This window comes from Lepidochelys olivacea, assembly GCF_965140295.1.
Source record: "Lepidochelys olivacea isolate rLepOli2 genome assembly, chromosome: 2".
NCBI classification, from domain to species: domain Eukaryota; kingdom Metazoa; phylum Chordata; order Testudines; family Cheloniidae; genus Lepidochelys; species Lepidochelys olivacea.
In genome coordinates this window covers 270,627,387-270,648,611 of record NC_140412.1, presented here as the reverse complement: position 1 = coordinate 270,648,611, position 21,225 = coordinate 270,627,387, and the positions used below count along the sequence as shown (strand labels likewise).

Below are 21,225 nucleotides of genomic sequence, written 5' to 3'. Positions count from 1 at the left end.
TCTGGGAGGGAGTTTGGGTGCTGGGTGCTGGCTCTGGGCTGGGACAGGGGGTTGGGGTGCAGGTGGGGCACAGGGGTGCACAGGGACGGCAGGTGGGGGTGGGGGAGGCACTGGGGCAGTAGACAGGGCTGGGGGATGCTCTGGGGAGGGGGTGCAGGGGCTGCAGGCCGAGCCAGGGAAGAGGCGTGGTCCCAAACATTGGTGGAGCCGGACTCCCGGGCCCTGAATTTGCTGGAGCTCAGGCACCAGGGGCCCCTACAACTCGCCACCCTGAGTAACCATGAACAGAGCTGCGCTTGCCAGGTTGTCTCCTGGGTTCTTGTTTTCTGAGAACTGATCTGAGAAGACAACTCTGGTAAACCAGCTCCAAGCTAAAACAACGAGGAGTCCTTGTGGCACCTTAGAGACTACCAAATTTATTTGGGCATAAGCTTTCGTGAGCTAAAAAGCTTATGCCTAAATAAATTTGTTAGTCTCGAAGGTGCCACAAGGACTCCTCGTTGTTTTTGCTGATAGAGACTAACACGGTTACCACTCTGAAACCTGTCACCATGCAAAGCTCCAAGCTGTTTTCCTGTAAATGGAGTTCACTGACCAAGCAATTCCTAAAGGCCCTGGGCTTGACCCCATATAGAAAGTGCAATGGAAAACAGTTTAATTGTGTAAGATAGAATCCGAAACTGGATTATAAATAGAGGAAACCATGTAAAAGTTCCACTTTTCTGTGAAAGCCCCACAGCTCCGGTGGACGGCGTGCAGGCCGCAGGGACCAGCAGCCCGTGAAGGAAGAATACACGTCGGGTCTCCGAGCTGAATTAACAGCAGCAAGGTACCGTGTTGTGTGTGAGTTTGAAAGAGGGGCTTGTAACAGTTGTGAAAGCATTGAAAATTCTCATCCGTGGTTTGTTAAGAGCAGTGGGCGTTTTTACAGCCCCAGTGTTCTGGGCACTTCACACTATGGCCAAGGTTGTCAAAAGTGACTCGTGGAGTCGGGGGCCCGGCTTGACACAGCTCAGAGGCGCCTGACTCTCAGAATGTGCTGAGCACCCACCCCTGGAAATCAGGCCCCTTGAAGGGTCTCCAGTTGGGCACCTGAAAACTGAGGCACCCACAGTCACTAGCCACTTTTGAAAATCTTGGGCTAGAAATAAAACAACATGGTCCCACCTCAGATAGATCCAGGCTGAGCTGAGAATGACGTGAGGAATACGGGTACCCAACTGTGGGGAGGGAGGGGGAAGGTTACAGCCACACAGACACCTGCACATCCTGGGGACTTACTCTGAACTTTTTATTATTTATCTTTTATCAGAATCGAGGCCTCACTGTTTTAGGTGCTGCACAAACACATAAGACATCTGTGTATGTACGCACACACACAGAGTCCCTGCCACAAGCAGCTTAGTTTTATTTTTTTTTTTAATTAAATAATAATAATCAATGTTGTTCACTGGCTCCTGGTGGGAATCCTGGAGGGAAACGTGGGGACTGGGTGAGGACTCGGTGAGCTCGCTGGACAGGGCATTCCCAGAGTGGAGGGTATCACGGGAGCAGGCATGGAGCTGGTTTGGCAGAAGCAGATGAATGGGCACCGAGCCTGGCATTCCTGGTGCTGCAGAGGGGATGGCAGGTGACGTGATGAGGGACGAAGTCAGGGGTGCAGAGAGGGCTGGCATTATGCAGGGCTGTGGAGGTGAGGACAAGAAGTTTGAACCACGTGCAGTGAAGTAGGGAAGAGCCAGTGGGGAGATCGAAAGAGGGAGTCGTCTGGTCAGAATGACAGGCTGGGAAGATGATTTTCGCAGCAGCATCTTGCACTGGGGAGCTGTGATGTGGGTATCCGGGAGGCCAGAGACGGGGAGGTTGCAGTAATTCACGTTGGAGATGATCCAGGAGGACAAGAGGTTTAGCGGTCAGGCTGGAGAGGAAAGGTTGGCTCTTACAGACATTGTGGAGGCAGGAGCAGCAGGATTTGTCCATGGTCTGGGGGTGAGATCCAGAGGAGCTGTCTGGGGAGAGGCTGAAACGTAGGACTGGGCAGTGAGAGGACGCAGAGAGCCAGAGCCAGAGAGAGAGCGAGAGATGAAACCAAGGAAGCAGGATACAGGGAGATGACGCATGTAACAGGCTGGACTCTGCTCAGTGACTCTGATTTCCTGTCACCCGGCCCCTTGTGAAGTGAATTACACCAGTGTACTTTGGGGTGTGAAGCACTTTCGTTCCTGCTGGGCAACGCTTTCCATCCACTTTGCACTGGCGTAGGTGACAAGGTGCAGGGCAATGGGGCTCAGGCCCACAGAATTTGGATTGAACGTGGTAACAGGCCAGAAGTCAGTGAGGGGAAGTGAGGAGGACAGAATGCGCTTGGAGAGGGAGTGACTTTAGCAGCAGCATTTGTGATAGACAGGAGGGGAATGAGGTGAAAGCAGGGAAGCTGGAGATTTTGATACAGTAGAAGATATTGATACAGCCCCTTGGATAATACCCCTGTCAAGCTTCCTCCCCCACTCTGAACTATAGGGTACAGATGTGGGGACCTGCATGAAAACCTCCTAAGCTTACTTTTACCAGCTTAGGTTAAAACTTCCCCAAGGTACAAATTAATTTTATCCTTTGTCCTTGGAATATCCACTGCTAGCACCAAACTCTAACTGGGTTTACTGGGAAACGTAGTTTGGACACGTCTTTCCCCCCAAAATCCTCCCAACCCTTGCACCCCACTTCCTGGGAAAGGTTTGGTAAAAATCCTCACCAATTTGCTTAGGTGACCACAGACCCAAACCCTTGGATCTGAGAACAATGAAAAAGCATTCAGTTTTCTTACAAGAAGACTTTTAATAGAAATAGAAGGAAATAGAAGTAAAGGAATCACCTCTGTAAAATCAGGATGATAGATACCTTACAGGGTAATTAGATTCAAAACATAGAGAATCCCTCTAGGCAAAACCTTAAGTTACAAAAAAGATACACAGACAGAAATAGTTATTCTATTCAGCACAGTTCTTTTCTCAGCCCTTTAAAGAAATCATAATCTAACACGTACCTAGCTAGATTACTTACTAAAAGTTCTAAGACTCCATTCCTGGTCTATCCCCGGCCAAAGCAGCCTACCCACAGACCCAGACCCTTTGTTTCTCTCCCTCCTCCCAGCTTTTGAAAGTATCTTGTCCCTCATTGGTCATTTTGGTCAGGTGCCAGCGAGGTTACCTTTAGCTTCTTAACCCTTTACAGGTGAGAGGATTTTTCCTCTGGCCAGGAGGGATTTTAAAGGGGTTTACCCTTCCCTTTTTATTTATGACAACCCCCACCTCAGAGAGCCCCTAGGCCCCCTCTCCAAGACCCCAGCACAGAGGGGTATCAGGGTGTTCTGGGGTGCGCCAGGGGCTGGAGGAGACATGGCAGGGGCATTCTTACATCTCTGCAATGGCCCAGAGGAAGCACTGAGGCAGGGCACAAGTTAAGGCACCCCTGAGCATACGAGCCACCCCCCTGCACCAGCCGCCGTGCCAGTGTGGGATGAGTCTGGCCACGGGCTGCAGCTGAGAGGGTGGCAAAGAGAGGGTTAATCTGTATTGATGTTATACAGGGAATAGTGACAAGACACAGCACGAGCCTGGATGTGAAACATTCTGATATCGCGGTGTGACATTCTGGGGATCCCCCAGAGCAGTCAGGGGGTCTGTCACCATCTGCCTGTGACCGTGGGTCCCTTAATCCTGTGTGGCTCTGGCTCGGAGCCCTGGCACCAGCATCCAGCCCACAGGCAGAAAGGTCTCACCCTGGCTTCCAGCAGCCTCGTTATCCCTGCAGGGTGACCCCACCAGCCCTTCCAGTCCCAAGCATCCCCAAATCCGCCTACCCCGAGTTCTTCACTGCCAGACCTTTTCCCCTCTAGTTCCTCACCCCAAAGGCTTGAAACCAGCCCCCCAGTTCTCAGTTCACTTTGGGACACACTCCACACCGTTTGCACACTAGAGACCCATCATTTGTCTCTCCTGGGTTGTACAATGCGAGGTGCTGGGGGTTAGTCTTGTCTGGCTGGGGAGGCAGCTCCTCCCTGCCTGGCTGGCCACCACCCTACTGGGAGCGGGAGATGAAGCTTTAGGAACCAGCTCCAGACTCTACATACACGATACATAAATCCCTAAGCACAGCCTGGATCCATCTCGCACAGTGATCAGTAAGTTGAGAACATCACAGGCTTTCAGAAAAGAGCTCACTCAACATAATTATACACAATAGCATTGTACACAATCCTTTGAGTCCATTGCCTGTTCTTAGGGGTTCAGACCCCCTGTTCTGCCCTTGGGGTGTCTGGACCCCGTGACACATGGCAAAGGGGGCAGCATTTGAACCTAGATTTTAGTGGGGCAGTAGCTCCACGACAGTTAAGGTTGAAACTCTCCTCCTGTGTAGCAGTCTAAAATCCCCCTGCACACTCAACTGCCTTGAAAATTGCTGTGATACCAACAATTTTTTGCACATAGGTGGGGAGGGGGGGGTGCTTAACTTCATCAGTCTCAGCTGATGACACCTGTCAGGATAGACCTCAACCAGAGGAGCATCCCTGAGGGAACCAGGACGCAAACTAAAACAGAGATTTATTTGTCAAAATCAGCGCTATGAACGGCCCCCGAAACGAAGTGGAAGTGAGGTTGAGGCTGTGGAACAGACGTCCAATAGGAATAGTGGGGGCAGACGGACTAGTTTTAAGAAGGAGCTTGGTAAGTTTAGGAACGGGACGATATGACGGGGCTGCCTACGGTATCAGAGGACTGGACTCAACCCAGGAGGTTCCTTCCAGCCCTATGTCTTATTGTTCCCGAATCAAACCACAGCTTAATAATACCAACTAATTATACTTCCCTGAATGCTCATATATAAGGCTATGATTTCATCATGGTAAAGGCCACGGACCAGTCAAGGGCAATAAAAAAAAGTCACAGCCTGTGATCTGTCCGTGACTTTACTAAAAATGCCCCTCACTAAATCTTAGGTGCTGGGGGAGGAGGGGTGCTCCAGGGGAGGCTGCTGCTGGGGGGGGTGCTCCGACAGTCACTGCTGCTCCTGGGGGGGTGGCGGCCAGTAGCCCCACCACCGCTGCTGCTCCTCCAGGCGGGGGGGGGAACTCGGGGCCCCACCGCTGCTGCTCCTGGACTGCTGCTCCGTGGCAGGGCCCGGGATCAGTTGTCTGGGGCCGCCGAAGCAGTGGCCAGAGTGGCTGGCCCCGGGGTCACCCAGGTGCTGGGGCAGCCCTAGGGTCAGCTACACCAGCCGCTGCAGCTGCAGAAGTCATGGAGGTCCTGGAAAGTCATGGACTCTGTGACTTCCAGGACCTCCATGAAAGACTCACAGACTTACTCATATATAAGCTAACAATCACATTTTCATCCTGCTCAATAAATATCAGTTGACAATTCCTAATACTAGACAAATAATTTCCTAAATCATTTGAAATCTCTCAGCTACAATTGTGGGGTACGGCATTTTGGAAAGAGGGCACAGCTGTCCCGTGCGCATGCTAGGAGTATGGCTTACGTAGTGCGCAGCTACTAGTGTGCGTCAACTCAGTGCCAACGTACCCCCATGTGGACAAGGCCTGAGTTCATACATTCGCTGAGATTAAACTTTAAAACAACCCTCTGTAGGGCACATATCAAGAGGAGGCTGGTGTGATGGATTCTGGGGTAAACGTGTAACAGGAAGACAGTTGGTGGGTGGCTTGCGGTTCTGTAAGTGTAGGTAAGAGACATGAAATGGAGCCGTTCCCTTTAACTCTCCTCTGGGAATGGTCTCGGAGAGGGAGATTTCCTTATGCTATATCTATTGGCAGATGTTCCTGCTCTATTCCAAGGTGCAAGGCCTGAAAGGTGTACGATTTTATTTAGACTTTAAAGTAGGGGTGGGCAAACTTTTTGGCCTGAGGGCCACATCGGGGAATACAAATTGTATGGCGAGCCATGAATGCACACAAAATTGGGGTTGGGGTGCGGGAGGGGGGTGTCCCTTCTCTGGCTCATATGCGTGGAGCGGCCCCCGACTGTCGGAGCGGGGCCATGTGGCTGCTTCCGGGAGCTCAAGCAGCCCCCAACCCGGCACCCCGGCTGGAGCGCCAGAGCAGAGCAAGCCCCAGACCCTGCTCCCCAGCAGGAGCTCATGGGCCAGCTTACAACGGCTCGACCCGCGGGCCATAGTTTGCCCACCCCTGCTTCAGAGGCATGCTCTGGCTTGCGTTAAGTAAGGGCTGTTGCCTCTCTTCTTAACCATTGGGCAGCAGGTATTTATGGCTCCCTGGCTGCAATTTAGCCCCCTATCAGGACATCCAGCTTGCTGGCATGTCACAGCGTTCTTTCAATACGTCTGGGATCTTACATGAGAGCAGCAAAATACAACAGTTGTTTTGCTTTGTGGCTTACATCTCTCTAAATTGCATCAAATTATAACTATTTCCCATTCTTCCTAATAGGAACAATTCCTTTGAAATATAAAATTTAGAATTCATAATCTGAGGCAAGAAAAGGGAGAGGTAAATCTCTGAGTGACTTTCTTCCTCTCCTGTCCCCTGTGGAGACTAGAAGATCCATCATTCTTTTAAAACCAAGGCAATGTTCGGAAAAAGCTCTGAAGACTGAAGCCAGTGACTCGATTCTAAATCTGCTCCCCAGAAACTTAAGTGTAACCCCAGTTCTTTCTTGCAGGTCAGACAGAGGAGAGAGCATCTGGGTGTGGAACAATGGCCGGATCAGATGACACCATTGCGATGCCGGCTCTGGGCCGCCCTTTCCAGCTGGGGATGCTGTACGACTGCCGCAGTGACTCCCTCATCCCAGGTAATTGTCACCCGGGGGGAGCCCGGGGCCCAACTTAGCGTTTCAGGAAAAAGAAGCATTTGGCACCTGTTTCTTTTAGGAACATTTGGGTTTGGGATTTGAGTTGGGGAAAAAACAAAGGGCATCCAAACCTGCCCGGGTACTGTCCTGCTGACCCTCCTTACAGCACTGGCTGCACTAGGAGAAAGGAGAAACTTTCCATCCACTCCCCTGCCACTGCGATATCTCTGCAGCCCCACCCGCATGGCAGTCGGCCTAGGAAAGGGGGACAGTGCCCCCGAGCTGGCTCATCCCCCCATTTCCACATGGGAGGGGTGAGGTCCCGGTGAGAAGGGTCCTCTCTACACACAGATCTTCGGGGCATGAGGGGACCCATTAGAAGGAAACACTTCAGCTATTCACACACATCACTGTGACCCATATGAACTGTCCCCACCCCGGAAAAGGCCTGGCATCGCTGTGGACAGCTCAGTGAAAACACCCACTCTGTGTCCAGTGGCAGGCCAAGCCGTGAACAGGGTGCTCGGGTGCCCGAGGAACAGCATGGAAAATGCCACCAGACCTATTCCAATGGCATTATATAAATCAACGGGTCACACTCCCCTGGAATGTGTGCTCCGTGCTGGCCGTCCCATCACAAAGAGGGTATCACAGAAATCGAGGCAGTTCGGACAATGATGATAAAAATTACTAGAAACCTGGGGAGAATTTCACAGGAAAAGACAAAACAAAATATTTCATATAGAGACAAGAATAAGCTGGAGGTGAAACAGGGATACAGAAGAATGAAAGGGCTAGAGAAGGTAAATAGGAAAGGGCTAGAGAAGGTAAATAGGAAAGGGCTAGAGAAGGTAAAGAAGAAGTACCTATTTACTCTCTCATAGAAAAATAACAAGGGGACACTCAAAATTAAAATACAACTAGTTTAAACTCGATAAAGGAAATACATTTTAAAGCAACATAATTAGCATGAGGAACTCACCCCACCAGACATCACTGAATCATAGAAATTTAGGGCTGGAAGGGCCCTTAAGGGGACACCTAGTCCAGCTACCTGCATTGAGGCAGGAATAAGTGCACCAGGGCCATCTCTGAGAGGTATTTGTCTAACCTGTTCTTTAAAACCTACAATGATGGTATCAAGAACATAAGACCGGCCCTACTGGGTCAGACCAAAGGTCCATCAAGCCCAGTATCCTGTCCTCTGACAGTGGCCAACGGCAGGTCCCCCAAAGGGAATGAACAGACAGGTTATCATCAAGTGATCCATCCCCTGTCACCCAATCGCAACTTCTGGCAAACAGAGGCTAGGGACACTATTTTCTGCACATCCTGGCTAATAGTCACTGATGGACCTATCTTCCATGAATCTATCTAGCTCCCTTTTGAACCCCATCATAGGATTGGCCTTCACAACACCCTCTGGCAAGGAGTTCCAGAGGTTGACAATGCATTGCGTGAAAAAATTCTTTCTTGTGTTTGTTTTAAACCTGCTACCTATTAATTTCATTTGATGACCCCTTGTTCTTGTATTATGAGAAGGAGTAAATAACACTTCTTTATTTACTTTATCTATACCTCTCATGATTTTATAGACTTCTGTCATATTCCCCCTTAGTTGCCTCTTTTCCAAGCTGAAAAGTCCCAGTCTTATTAATCTCTCTTATACAGAAGCCATTTTATACCCCTAATCATTTTTGTTGCCCTTTTCTGAACCTTTTCCAATTCCAATATATCTTTTTGAGATAGGGTGACCACATCTGCACGCAGTATTCAAGGTGTGGGCGAACCATAGATTTATATAGAGGCAATAGGATATTTTCTGTCTTATTATCTATCCCTTTCTTAATTCTTCCCAGCATTCTGTTAGCTTTTTTGACTGCCGCTGCACATTAAGTGGATGTTTTCAGAGAACTATCCATACTGACTCCAAGATCTCTTTCTTGAGTGGTAACAGCTAATTTAGACCCCTTCATTTCATACGTAGAGTTGGGATTATGTTTTCCAATGTGCATTATTTTGCATTTATCAACTTTAAATTTCATCTGCCATTTTGTTGCCCAGTCACCCTGTTTTGAGAGATCCTTTTGTAGCTCTTCGCAGTCTGCCTGGGACTTAACTATCTTGAGTAGTTTTGTATCATCTGCAAATTTTGCCACCACACTGTTTACCCCTTTTTTCAGATTGTTTATGAATATGTTAAATAGGACTGGGCCCAGTACATATCCCTGGGGGACACCACTATTTACCTCTCTCCATTCGGAAAACTGACCATTTATTCCTACCCTTTGTTTCCTATCTTTTAACCAGTTACCAATCCATGGGAAAACCTTCCCTCTTATCCCATAACTGCTTATTTTGCTTAAGAGCCTTTGGTGAGGGACCTTGTCAAAGGCTTTCTGAAAATCTAAGTACACTATATCCACTCGATCCCCCTGTCCACATGCTTGTTGACCCCCTCAGAGAATTCTAGTAGATTGGTGAGGCATGATTTCTCTTTACAAAAACCATGTTAGCTATTTCCCAACAAATTATGTTCATCTATGCGTCTGACAATTTTGTTCTTTACGATAGTTTCAACCAATTTGCCCAGTACTGAAGTGACATTTATTGGCCTGTAGTTACCAGGGTCACCTCTGGAGCCCTTTTTAAAAACTGGCATCACATTAGCTCTCCTCCAGTCATTTGGTACAGAAGCTGATTTAAATGATAGGTTACAGACTACAGTTAGTAGTCCTGCAATTTCACATTTGAGTTCCTTCAGAACTCTTGGGTGAATACCATCAGGTCCTGGAGATTTATTACTGTTTAGTTTATCAATTTGTTCCAAAACCTCCTCTAATGACACCTCAATTTGGGACAGTTCTTCAGATCTCAGAGTAACAGCCGTGTTAGTCTGTATTCGCAAAAAGAAAAGGAGGACTTGTGGCACCTTAGAGACTAACCAATTTATTTGAGCGTGAGCTTCTGTAGCTCACGAAAGCTCATGCTCAAATAAATTGGTTAGTCTCTAAGGTGCCACAAGTCCTCCTTTTCTTTCTTCAGATCTGTCACCTAAAAAGAATGGCTGAGGTTTGGGAATCTCCCTCACATCCTCAACAGTGCAGACCGATGCAAAGAATTCATTTAGTTTCTCAAGGCTGAATCCCAACTCTGTCACTCCGAGTGCAGAGTGGGGCACGCAAGGATTTTAAAAATTAATACTGGCCACTCCAGGCTTGTTTTAAACTCCCAAGGTTACAGCTTCTCTCTGACCTTGGCTTGGTAAATGCTGCCACCAACCAAATGCAAAAAACACCCAACCCCTTTCAAGCTAGGAAGGAACACTTGGGAATTCCTCCCTATGGGGTGCCCTCAAGCCCTTTCACCCCAGCTGAGAAACAGTCTGGGAACAGCTGAGAAAGAAAAAGGAAATTAGCTGTGGCTACCAGCTAATCAAACAACATGCATAAACCTCTTAGCACACCAAAACTCCAATTCTGTTCTTAAAAAAGGAAATTTTATTAAAAATAAAAAGAAAGAAAATGCATCTGGAATTTAGGCTTCTGATAGATTTTAAAAGAGCAATTCCAAAAATCAAGCACCCAAAATAGCTTTCTTGTGGGTTTAGCTTAAAGGTTACAAGCAAACAAAAGCATCTGGGGTTATGACAGAGGAGTCCACAAGCCAATAAGAAATAAAATAAATAACCCTATCATAGAATCATAGAATATCAGGGTTGGAAGGGACCCCAGAAGGTCATCTAGTCCAACCCCCTGCTCGAAGCAGGACCAATTCCCAGTTAAATCATCCCAGCCAGGGCTTTGTCAAGCCTGACCTTAAAAACCTCTAAGGAAGGAGATTCTACCACCTCCCTAGGTAACGCATTCCAGTGTTTCACCACCCTCTTAGTGAAAAAGTTTTTCCTAATATCCAATCTAAACCTCCCCCACTAATCTAACTAATCCCACTGCAACTTGAGACCATTACTCCTCGTTCTGTCATCTGCTACCATTGAGAACAGTCTAGAGCCATCCTCTTTGGAACCCCCTTTCAGGTAGTTGAAAGCAGCTATCAAATCCCCCCTCATTCTTCTCTTCTGCAGGCTAAACAATCCCAGCTCCCTCAGCCTCTCCTCATAAGTCATGTGTTCCAGACCCCTAATCATTTTTGTTGCCCTTCGCTGGACTCTCTCCAATTTATCCACATCCTTCTTCTAGTGTGGGGCCCAAAACTGGACACAGTACTCCAGATGAGGCCTCACCAATGTCGAATAGAGGGGAACGATCACGTCCCTCGATCTGCTCGCTATGCCCCTACTTATACATCCCAAAATGCCATTGGCCTTCTTGGCAACAAGGGCACACTGCTGACTCATATCCAGCTTCTCGTCCACTGTCACCCCTAGGTCCTTTTCCGCAGAACTGCTGCCTAGCCATTCGGTCCCTAGTCTGTAGCGGTGCATTGGATTCTTCCATCCTAAGTGCAGGACCCTGCACTTATCCTTATTGAACCTCATCAGATTTCTTTTGGCCCAATCCTCCAATTTGTCTAGGTCCCTCTGTATCCTATCCCTCCCCTCCAGCGTATCTACCACTCCTCCCAGTTTAGTATTATCCGCAAATTTGCTGAGAGTGCAATCCACACCATCCTCCAGATCATTTATAAAGATATTGAACAAAACCGGCCCCAGGACCGACCCTTGGGGCACTCCACTTGATACCGGCTGCCAACTAGACATGGACCCATTGATCACTACCCGTTGAGCCCGACAATCTAGCCAGCTTTCTACCCACCTTGTAGTGCATTCATCCAGCCCATACTTCCTTAACTTGCTGACAAGAATACTGTGGGAGACCGTGTCAAAAGCTTTGCTAAAGTCAAGAAACAATACATCCACTGCTTTCCCTTCATCCACAGAACCAATAATCTCATCATAAAAGGCAATTAGATTAGTCAGGCATGACCTTCCCTTGGTGAATCCATGCTGGCTGTTCCTGATCACTTTCCTCTCATGCAAGTGCTTCAGGATTGATTCTTTGAGGACCTGCTCCATGATTTTTCCGGGGACTGAAGTGAGGCTGACTGGCCTGTAGTTCCCAGGATCCTCCTTCTTCCCTTTTTTAAAGATTGGCACTACATTAGCCTTTTTCCAGTGATCCGGGACTTCCCTGGTTCGCCACAAGTTTTCAAAGATAATGGCCAATGGCTCTGCAATCACAGCCGCCAATTCCTTCAGCACTCTCGGATGCAACCTAATCGCATCTGGCTAAACACTCTGATCTGTTTACACATTGGAGTTCAGATAAGTCATTCTAGGAATGATCCGATGACTTATAATCTGGGGTGAGCTGAATTCGCGCCGGTTCGCGCGAACCGGGTGTTAAATTTTGAACCTGTTTTAGAACCGGCTGTTAACCCGCTTCCCTGCAGGGGGCGCTGAGGCTTTGCTGGGCTCCGGCCGGGAAGTGATGTGATTCCTCCTCTGGCCACTGGGGGCGCTGCGCTGCGGGAGCGACGTGGGCTGCCCCCCCATCCCTGGGACTCCCTCTGCTCGGCCGGGGCTGCGTCCTGCTGCTCGGGCTGCTCCCCGTGAGCCCCCACCACCCTGCCCGCAGCCGGCCCCGCCGCACGCACCCCCTGCCCTGCCCGCAGCCAGCCCGTCTCCAGCCACCCCTGCACCCTCTGCCCTGCCCGCAGCCAGCCCCTGTCTCCAGTCAGTCCCTGCACCCCCCTACCCTGCCTGCAGCCAGCCCCTACCTCCAGTCAGTCCCTGCCGTACCCCCTGCCTGCAGCCAGCCCCTGTCTCCAGCCACCCCCACACCCCTTGCCCTGCCCGCAGCCAGCCCCTGCCGCACCCTCTGCCCTGTTTCCAGCCAACCTCTGCCGCACGCACCCCCTGCCCTGCCTGCAGCCAGCCCCTGTCCCCAGCCAGTCCCTGCCGCACCCCCTGCCCACAGCCAGCCCGTCTCCAGCCACCCCCACATCCCCTGCCCTGCCTGCAGCCAGCCCCTGCCGCACCCTCTGCCCTGTATCCAGCCAACCTCTGCCGCACGTACCCGCTCCCCTGCCTGCAGCCAGCCCCTGTCTCCAGCCACCCTCACACCCCCTGCCCTGCCCGCAGCCAGCCCCTTTCTGCAGCCAGCCCTGCCGTACCCCCTGCCTGCAGCCAGCCCCTGTCTCCAGCCACCCTCACACCCCCTGCCCTGCCCGCAGCCAGGCCCTGCCACCTGCACCCCCTGTCCTGCCCGCAGCCTGTCCCTGTCTCCAGCCAGCCCCACACCCCCTTGCCTCCAGCCAACCCTGCACCCTCCTGTCTCCAGCCAGCTCCGCACCGCCTGCCCTGCCCACAGCCAGCCCCGCACCCCCTTGCCTCCAGACAACCCTGCACCCTCCTGTCTCCAGCCAGCTCCGCACCGCCTGCCCTGCCCACAGCCAGCCCCGCACCCTCCTGTCTCCAGCCAGCTCTGCTGCCCCCTGCCCCTGCCCTGCCCGCAGCCAGCCTGGCCCCCCTGCCTCCAGCTAGCCCTGCCCCATGCCCCTGTCTGCAGCTGTCCCCATGTCCACTGGTGCCCTGCAGTTCCCAGGGCAGTAACCCTGCACACCTGCTTCAATGAGTGGGGAAGGGAGCAGCTGGGACCCACACTTGTGCACACCCTAGGGTGACCAGACAGCAAGTGTGAAAAATCAGGACAGGGGTTGGGGGGTAATAGGAGCCTATATAAAAAAAAGACCCCAAAACCAGGACTGTCCCTATAAAATTGGGACATCTGGTCACCCTAGCACATGCCCAGGGCATGGTGGGGACCCACACCTGTGAAACGGAGGTAATTGCTAGGTCAGGCCCATCTTTTTAAAAAAGAACTTTCGGCAGGGTTAACATACATCCCTATTTTCCCAGACAGGTCAGGCCTTTTTGTTCTTAAATCGCCATCCGGGAGGAATTCCTCCCAGGAAAATACAGACCTATGGTAACCCTGTTGGTACAAAAAATACATACTGAGGCACATCCCTCAGGGAACAGGTTGTTAAGATTTTGGCAGCTCATCACTGCTTATAATCATACCTGGCTTAGCTGCTTACAACATGGCTGCTCTGTCCCTCCAGCCCAGAGAACAACAGACAAAGGCAAACTTTCTTTTCCAATTTTAAAAAGTTCTAGCCTTCCCATTGGCTCTTTTGGTCAGGTGCCCACTTTTTTTTTCTTTACCTGGGGGACTTTTAACCCTTTACAGGTAAAGCAAGTAAAGAACAGCTATCAAGAGGGATTTTACAGCTAACTGATTGGCTGGGTGTCCATCAAAGGGAGCTACCCCCACTTTATTTATCACAGATGGGGATTCCACAACCTCCCTTGGAAGTCTATTCCAGTGCTTAATTATCCTTACAATTAGAAAGTTTTCCTAATAACTAACTTAAACCTCCCTTGCTGCAGATAAAGCCAATTACTTTTTGGCCTCCCTTCAGCGGACATGGAGAACAACTGATCACTGTCCTCACTGTCAACAGCCCTTAACAGATTTGAAAACCGTTATCAGCTCTGCTCTCAGTCTTCTTCTCTTAAGACTAAACATACCCACTGTTTCTAATCTATCTTCTATAGGGCAGGTTTTCTAAACCCTTTATCAGTTTTGTTGCTCTTCCCTCACCCTTCTAGTTTGTCCAGATTTTTCTTGCAGTGTGGCGCCCCAAACTGGACACAATACTCCAGCTCAGGCCTTTCCAGTGCTGAGAAGAGCAGGACAACTACCTCCCACACCACAATTATATTAGCCTTTTGCACAACTGCATCCCATGGTTGTCTCATATTCAATTTGTGATCCGCTATAATCCCCAGGTCCTTTTCCGCAGTACTACTGCCTAGCCAGTTATTCCCCATTTTGTAACGGTGCATTTGATTTTTCCTTCCTAAGTGTAGTACTTTGCACTTGTCTTTATTGAATTTCATCTTGTTGATTTCAGACCAATTATCCAATTGATCAGATCATTTCTAATAGAAGTCAGAGTAGCAGCCGTGTTAGTCTGTATCCGCAAAAAGAAAAGGAGGACTTGTGGCACCTTAGAGACTAACCAATTTATTTGAGCATGAGCTTTCGTGAGCTACAGCTCACTTCATCGGATGCATCCCTGTAGCTCATGAAAGCTCATGCTCAAATAAATTGGTTAGTCTCTAAGGTGCCACAAGTCCTCCTTTTCTAATAGAAGTGACATTTCAATCATAAATATAGCACTTGCTTCCTGGGACAGTGTACTCCTGAGGGGGGAGTGAACTCAGTCATTCTGGAGAGGGATATATGAAAAAAAACAGAAAAGATCACATCTTCCAAAGTCCTGTAAGAAGCCGGGGGCAAGGGAAGGTTGTTAGGGTGTAGTTCAGCCTTGACTTGGCACATTTGTATGTTACCAGGTCAGTTTACTTGATGTCCTTCACTCGTTATTTTTCAATCTCAGAAATGAGACACAATTAAAGGATGGATAGATTCTGTGTCCTGTGCATCTATCAGTTACGTTACCATGTGTCTGTCTCTACTATTCCAGGGATCACGCTGTGGGGCCTGGAACAGCTTCGCAAGGATGTAAACACAAAACCACAACCCAAGACTGAATTTGAGATCATCGCATCCGACACCATTGAAGAGAAGGCCAATGCCCTCAATGTCACAGCCTCGCTGAAGGCCAGTTTCCTGGGGGGGCTGGTTGAAGTAAGTGGATCTGCCAAATACTTAAATGACACCAAAAAATCCAAACAACAGGCCCGAATTACTCTCCAGTACTCTGCCACAACAAACTTTGAACAACTAACTATGAACCATTTAGGACCAGAGAATGTTTCTTATCCTGCTGTATTTGACCAAGGCACCGCCACCCATGTGGTCACGGCTGTGCTGTACGGGGCTCAGGCTTTCTTCGTGTTTGATCGGGAAGTTTCTTCTTCTGAGAATGTACGTGAGATAGAGGGAAAGCTCCAGATTGCAATTAAAAAGATACCCATGTTTTCCATAGAAGGGGAAGGAGCTGTCAAAATGGATGAAAGTGAAAAATTAAATGCTGCAAAATTTAACTGCAGGTTCCATGGTGATTTTGCTCTTGAGAGAAATCCAACTAATTTCCAAGATGCCATGCAAATATACTCCACCCTCCCCAAGCTGCTGGGTGACAGCGGGGAAAAGGCCGTACCAGTGAGAGTCTGGCTGTACCCGCTGACCAAGCTGGATTCCAGAGCTGCTCGGCTGGTGCGTGAGATCAGCTTTTCACTGATTTCTGATGCTCAGACTGCTCTGGAGGAACTGGCAGAAGTAAACATGCGATGCAATGACATGGTGAAGAGTCCGATTGCCACAAGCTTCCCCGAAATCAAGCTGAAAATCCAGCAGTTCAGAGATCTGTGTAAGCAACACAGACAGACTTTCCAGAAACAGCTAGCAGGACTCTTACCGTTAATCCGTGGAGGTGGAAAAGAGGAAGGGGGCCTGGTGGATATTTTATCATGTAAAAACCAGTCACCATTCAATACTCAGAGCCTCAGTGAATTTCTGGATACAAAGGAAAAAGAGATGAATTATGTGAATTCCTACCTTAGGATCCTAAGCAATGTAAAAGTGGTGTCCTCTCAGAGTGAACTAGATGAAATAGTACTCGACCCTGAGCTTGACTTTATCGTCTCCTTTACATTCACCTCACTGCATGAAGAGGAGCCATATTTATCAGATTTAAAACAGTGGCTTCAGACCCAGTATATAAAGGAAACTTATGATTCTGCAGCAGCCAGTTCTGTTGCTGAGAAACCAAAATCCAAAATGTGGTTTGAGGAACAAGAAATTAATAGAAAAGCTCGAAAATCTGCAAAGTCCCTTTCACGTTTTGTCAGTGTCAACAAATCTAACGGGAAGATTCGGTTCATTGTGTCCTCTGTTCCAGACAAGGACAATCCAGGCACTTCCATTTACCTGTATGAGGAGGGAGAGCTGATCAGCACCAACTTTGAGCCTCCATCAAAGCCTCTTCCTCCCCTGATTGATGGAATCAAACATGACCGTGTGCAGCTCAAGTTTAACCCAGCAGCCTATGGAAGGGCTGAGATATCCGGCTATCGGGCAGAGTACAGAATTGTAGGACAGGAGAACTGGACGGCTGTGAATGTAAATAACACGCAAGAGACATTCACAGTAACAGGGCTACGTGCAAACACCGAGTACCAGTTCCGATACGCTGCAGTGAGCAAACCAGGGCTCAGCGAGAGCAGCGATGTGAGTAATCCTGTGAAGACTCTCCCTCCTACCAGCCCGCCTGGGAAGTCTGTAACAGTTATTGTAGATTCATCTGCCATCGCCCTCACCTGGGAGAGTCCAAGTGTCATTGGAGATGGAGTCAGAATAAGGGAGTATAAGGTGCAATATAAAGAGGAGGCAGGAGATACAAGTCAGGAGGGGAAAGACAAATGGCTGGAACGAAGGACAGAAAAGAGAACCGAGTTCTATAGCATTGATGGACTGAGTCCTGAGACACCCTACAGAGTCCGGGTTTCGGCTGTGTGTGCGGATGGGGCTGTGAGTGACCCAAGCGAAGAGACTTGCATCTCAACCCTAAAGAAAGGTAACATTTAAATATATTTGCATATTTCTTCCCACCCGAAACACAGGACTCTGGAGTAGTTCATTCAGGTAAAACTATATTTATCTTTGGAAGAAAAATTGAGATGTCCCAAGTGTATAATGTAGGCGTGACTTCAGAATCAAACTATTTCTTGCAATTTAATATCTGAACTGGAGTAATGCATACAGGGCCCAACCCAACCACCGGGATCTGCTGGGGACTGTACAAATGATACTGAGCTGTCAGGTCTGGTCAAGTTAAGGTACCAACTAGCTTTCTGTGAAAAGCTTCATTCTTCTAAGTGCTCTAAAATTGTCATGGTTACATGGATTGCCTTGAAATTTGATGTGCCTCAGGGGGCACTGGCTAGGGTCAGTGATCCAAATCTGAGATCATTTGACCAAGGGGTTCCTGGGATACAATCTCCTCTCCCTCCCGCCCCCCCAACTCCCTAAAAAAACCATAGTTTTTAAAGGTTGACATATTCTACCACCGTGGTTTTGCCCAGACCTGGGGATCAAGCCCTGGCTCTGATCCTGCCACAAGGGTCTCACTGACTGGAGGATAACACACAGAGAGTGAACGGCACCCACTAGGCCTCTGGGGGGAGCAACATTCAGAACATTATTGGACAGATAGTACTGCTCATGAACTAAGGGGATCATACTGAGCACAGAGGAGCCAAGAGACTCTGGAGGTGGAGAGTTTCCACTGTAGCTGGATAGGGCTCTGTAGATAGGGCAATTTCCTGCAATATCACTGAAAGATCTTATTGTACTAACTGTATGTACTGCTGTGGGCCAGGATTGTGTATAACCTCTCTAGTGAGGAGATGTGATGGATGTAAGACGTGGCGGTTCAAAAGGCTGTATTGAAAATGTGCCAGACAAGTATGGACTTTTGGGACAATAAATATTAAGTGGATTTCCTGGGGAGTCCCTAGGGCGAGGTTAATGCAAATTACTTACCTCTGGTCAATGCAAAAACCCAGCTTTTTGAAGTTAAGCTCTGAGGGGAGGGTTTTTTCTGTTGATTACCTGTTACAGAAGGCAAAGATCAAAGGCCAGAGTTGGATAAAGATATGGCTGATCTGCCCAGCCATTGCTCTGGTTCTGGATCTAAACTTCTAACCCCGGAGAATACCCAGATGTGGGGTTTGAAGGACTAAAAGCTTCTAGAGCTGTAGATTGGATTTGGGGGGACGGGGAAATCTCAGGTCAGCTTTCGAGTTTTATTGTTTTAATATTTATTCTCTGTCATGCTTTTACCTAAAAGAAGAAACGTGGTTGCTTAGAAGGAGCTGTGTGGAAACATATAGCTGTGGGCAATGCACTGCTCGTTGTCTTCAGAGAGAAAGCAAAGCGCAGGCCCTGGCCTGTTTAGACAGTCTGGCTTGCTGGGGATATCCCGGGGTGAGGCAGGGAGCTGTGCAGCCTTAAAAGCCCACACAGGGGCCGGGGAGAGAGGGGGACACACACACACACACACACGCAGAGGGCACAGCCGCCCAGATCTCCTCCTATCCCAATCACAGATCTTCCAAGATGGTTCAATTTATTCCTCCACCCTTCAGTACAGCAACACCTACCACAGGGATTACAGCTGCAGTGCATGCAGATAATTCCCAGAGGCCATTGCCAGCTCCAGAGGGCAGAGTTAAGGTTGCGAAGGTGTTTACCTGAACTCGCTATCTCCCAGCATTCACAAGATTCAGTTTTGCTGAACTGACTTTCTTGAGGGGTGCAAGGTCTCACCAGGCATCTTAACGCTGCGTTAGTGAAGTATTTTTGCCATGTTATCTCTCTCTCTGTGTCGATAGTTAGCTGTATAAAGAGCAGCACCGACTGGCATACATATATGTTACACAGTATTGTTCCGAAGTGGGTGAGTGCAGGGGGGAAGATTCTGAGGCTCAGGTCTGGCCCAGCCGATCCTTTCGCTCTGTCATTGACCCATGTGTGCCGATAACGCTCTGATTCTGTCTCTCCCCAGCGAATGTGACTCTGGATCCAGACACGGCACATCCTGAGCTCGTCCTGTCTGATGATCGAAGAACCATGAGCCGGGGCCCCGAGAGCCAGATGTTGCCTTACAAACCGGAGAGATTTGATTATTTGCTGAGTGTGCTGGGCTCTGAGGGCTTCACCTCGGGGAAACATTCCTGGCAGGTGAAGGTGAAGGGAGGAGTAGCCGGAGACTGGGCTGTGGGGGTAGCTAGACAGTCTGTGCTGAGGAAGGAAGAGGTTGGCTTTACCCCCGAGAATGGGGTCTGGGTGGTGCAGAAATGGGGCAATGCCAGAGACTATCGGGCTCAAACCTCGCCTGTCACCCGCCTGTCCTTGAGTAGAGAACCCAGCAGGATCCGGGTCTCTCTGGACTATGAAGGGGGGTTGGTGGCATTTAATTATGCTGATGATCTGGCCCCGATCTTCACTTTCCCACAGGCTTCTTTCAATGGGGAGAAAATCTTCCCTTTCTTCTGGGTCTGGGGTGGAGGATTCCAGCTGAGCATCCATCCCTGAGACTCAGGGTAGCCCGGGGCCCTGTCAGTACCATACAGAGCAGGCTAGACCCATCTCACGGTCCTGCAGTGACTGCCCAGTCTGCTTGTTCTCATGCTGTATGGTTCTGTAGGATTATATCCGTGAACAGGGTCAGAATGGGCACCAGGAGCTCCTCCCTTTGAGCCCTGTGCCGGTCTTGGCCAGAATCCCCCGTGGTGCTCACTGTTTGAAAGGGGCAAAGTAAAACCAGGGCTCTCGCCCGGCATCTCCACCCCCTCTTCCTGTCAGGGCACAAGGCTGGCAGCTCACTGCACTGTCTCCAGGTCCTCATCAGGGGGCTTCCAGCTGAGCCACGGACAATTGCTCCACTCGCAGCATGGGCCCTTTGCACAGTCTGAGGGGGCAAAGGCAGAACCCTGCCCCAGGATCAGCCCCTACCATTGTGCTAAAATGATTACTCACATCTTCTCTCTGAGTTGCTCAGAGGTGTTTCTATCCTACTGTAAACATGTCATTCTCTTGCAGTAAGGAATGCAAAGTCTTTTAGCAGCAGAAATTATGAAATAAAATCCTACTTTATGCTTTCAGACCATTGTCAGATTGTGTGTTAGGTATATCTTACAATGAAATGTGTTGCTTTATGCCAGAGCTAATCAAAATTTGACATTTCAGAAAACAAACAAATTCCTTCACCAGGAGTAGCAGGCAGATCGTTCCCATGGCTATTGCCAGCACCAAGGGGCAGAGTTATGGTTGCATGGGATTTATCTGTATTTACTGGTTTTCAGAGGTCTGAGGTTTGCTGAACCTGATGTCCTGGAAGGACACGAGAGACCACCGCATATGTTGTATTTTGTACTACATTGAATATTCGTTAAACGATAAGTGTTTTCTTTTTTCGTTGACTCCATCACGATAGTTTTCAGGGTGCCCACCCAGGTAACTGATAGAAGTTCTGATTATTGCAGATTCAATATGGATCTCATAGTTTTGGGGTTCAGAGTGTGAATCCTTGTGGGATTTATTGTAGCACTGTTCAAACTACAATGACGTTACATCTCTCTCTCCTGCTGATCCCACATCGTTGTGGAGGATCTTCAGCGGCTAGCGTTAGAAGAGCTATCGGAATAATCCACTCAGTCCATTATTCCTATAGTAGGCACCCTTTACTAGACGGGCCTCTGAACTGTCTCTCTGTAGTGTCCAGTCCTCTCCCGGAACACACACAAGTTATTAAGTTCATTGCTCTTTTAAAGAGTCAATACACGCAGCTCATTAATTTCACTGGGGTTTGACAAACACTCACTTTAATCACAGCA

At 49.1% G+C, this 21,225-nt stretch overlaps 1 protein-coding gene across 1 annotated transcript; it reads left to right on the top strand.

Moving 5' to 3' along the window:
- The first annotated feature begins 728 nt into the window (after positions 1–728).
- LOC311515918 (stonustoxin subunit alpha-like) lies at positions 729–20,452 on the top strand. The gene is made up of 4 exons (XM_084619425.1): positions 729–829; positions 6,699–6,830; positions 15,348–17,402; positions 19,395–20,452. Exons 2-4 carry the CDS (start codon positions 6,734–6,736, stop codon positions 19,922–19,924), a joined length of 2,682 nt encoding a protein of 893 aa, XP_084475551.1. The 5' UTR covers positions 729–829; positions 6,699–6,733; the 3' UTR covers positions 19,925–20,452.
- The last annotated feature ends 773 nt before the right edge of the window (positions 20,453–21,225 follow it).

What these genes read in the sequence shown, in the direction of transcription:
- LOC311515918 (XM_084619425.1), top strand. Translation starts at nt 6,734, where the DNA reads ATGGCCGGATCAGATGACACCATTGCGATGCCGGCTCTGGGCCGCCCT. An exon ending in CAGTGACTCCCTCATCCCAG is followed by an intron (nt 6,831 to 15,347) that starts GTAATTGTCACC and finishes CTACTATTCCAG; the next exon opens with GGATCACGCTGTGGGGCCTG. An exon ending in CATCTCAACCCTAAAGAAAG is followed by an intron (nt 17,403 to 19,394) that starts GTAACATTTAAA and finishes GTCTCTCCCCAG; the next exon opens with CGAATGTGACTCTGGATCCA.